This window comes from Chaetura pelagica, unplaced genomic scaffold, assembly GCF_000747805.2.
Source record: "Chaetura pelagica isolate M959 unplaced genomic scaffold, ChaPel_1.0 scaffold234, whole genome shotgun sequence".
Classification (NCBI taxonomy): Eukaryota; Metazoa; Chordata; class Aves; order Apodiformes; family Apodidae; genus Chaetura; species Chaetura pelagica.
The window spans coordinates 502,206-503,230 of record NW_009952967.1 but is presented as its reverse complement, the minus strand read 5'-3'; the positions used below and the strand labels follow the sequence as shown (position 1 = coordinate 503,230).

At 53.9% G+C, this 1,025-nt stretch overlaps 1 protein-coding gene across 1 annotated transcript in view; it reads left to right on the top strand.

Moving 5' to 3' along the window:
* Positions 1 to 1,025, top strand: part of EPHA2 (EPH receptor A2) — a 10,353-nt gene that overhangs the window by 5,148 nt on the left and 4,180 nt on the right. Inside the window, exons 11-12 of the mRNA XM_009995778.1 lie at positions 464 to 525; positions 632 to 841. Of these exons, the coding sequence (XP_009994080.1) occupies positions 464 to 525; positions 632 to 841 (272 nt within the window). The remainder of the gene's footprint in view (positions 1 to 463; positions 526 to 631; positions 842 to 1,025) is intronic.

Sequence of the window (1,025 nt, the reverse complement as noted above, 5' to 3'; positions counted from 1 at the left end):
GGAGAGTTTTGGGGAAAATAGGGGCTGTTAGGGGGGTTGAGGGTGGGTTTTTTGGGGGGGTTGGGCTTTTGGGTGGGGTTGGGGGTTCGGGGGGTTGTTTGTTTTGGGGGAGTATTGAGGTGGGTTTTTGGGGAGAGTTCAGGGTATTTGGGAGTTTTTTGGGGTTGGATTTTGGGGAGCGTTGGGAGGTTTGGAGGAGTTGGAGGTTTTTGGGGGGGGACTTGGGGGCTTTTGGGGTTTTTTGTATTTTGGGGATTTGGGTTTTTTCCTTGGGGGGGTTGATTTTTTGGGAGGGGTTGGGGTTCTTTGAAGGGTTTTGAGGGGTTATTTGGGGGTGGGTGTTGTTTTTTCTTGGGTTTGGGGTGGTGACATTTTGGGGTTGGTATTTTTGGGGGGAAGGGGGTTTGGGGGTTCCGTTTGGGTTTTTTTTACCCATTTGGGGTCTTTTTCTTTCCTCTCCCAGCCAAGCCCTTCATGATCATCACAGAGTACATGGAGAACGGGGCGCTGGATAAGTTCCTGAGGGTGGGTGACACCTGGTGACAACGTGTCCACCAACACCCACCACCAGAGGTGGGACAAAAGATGGGTCCTAGAGCAGATCCAAAGCTGGATTCTCCCCTTTTCCCAGGAAAAAGAAGGGGAATTTGGTGTCATCCAGCTGGTGGGGATGTTGAGGGGCATCGCTGCCGGCATGAAGTACTTGGCCAACATGAATTACGTCCATCGGGATCTGGCCGCCCGGAACATCTTGGTGAACAGCAACTTGGTGTGCAAAGTGTCTGATTTTGGGCTCTCCAGAGTCTTGGAAGATGACCCTGAAGCCACCTACACCACCAGTGTAAGGGCCACCACCATGGTTGGGGGTTTCCCCAAGGTGGGGGTGTTGCTTGTGTTGAGGTGGTTGCCTGGGGAGGGGGGGGTTGCCCATGGTGTTGGGGTTTTCCATGGTGGGGGTGTTGCCCATGGTGTTGGGGTTGCCCATGGTGTTGGGGTTTTCCATGGTGGGGGTGTTGCCCATGGTG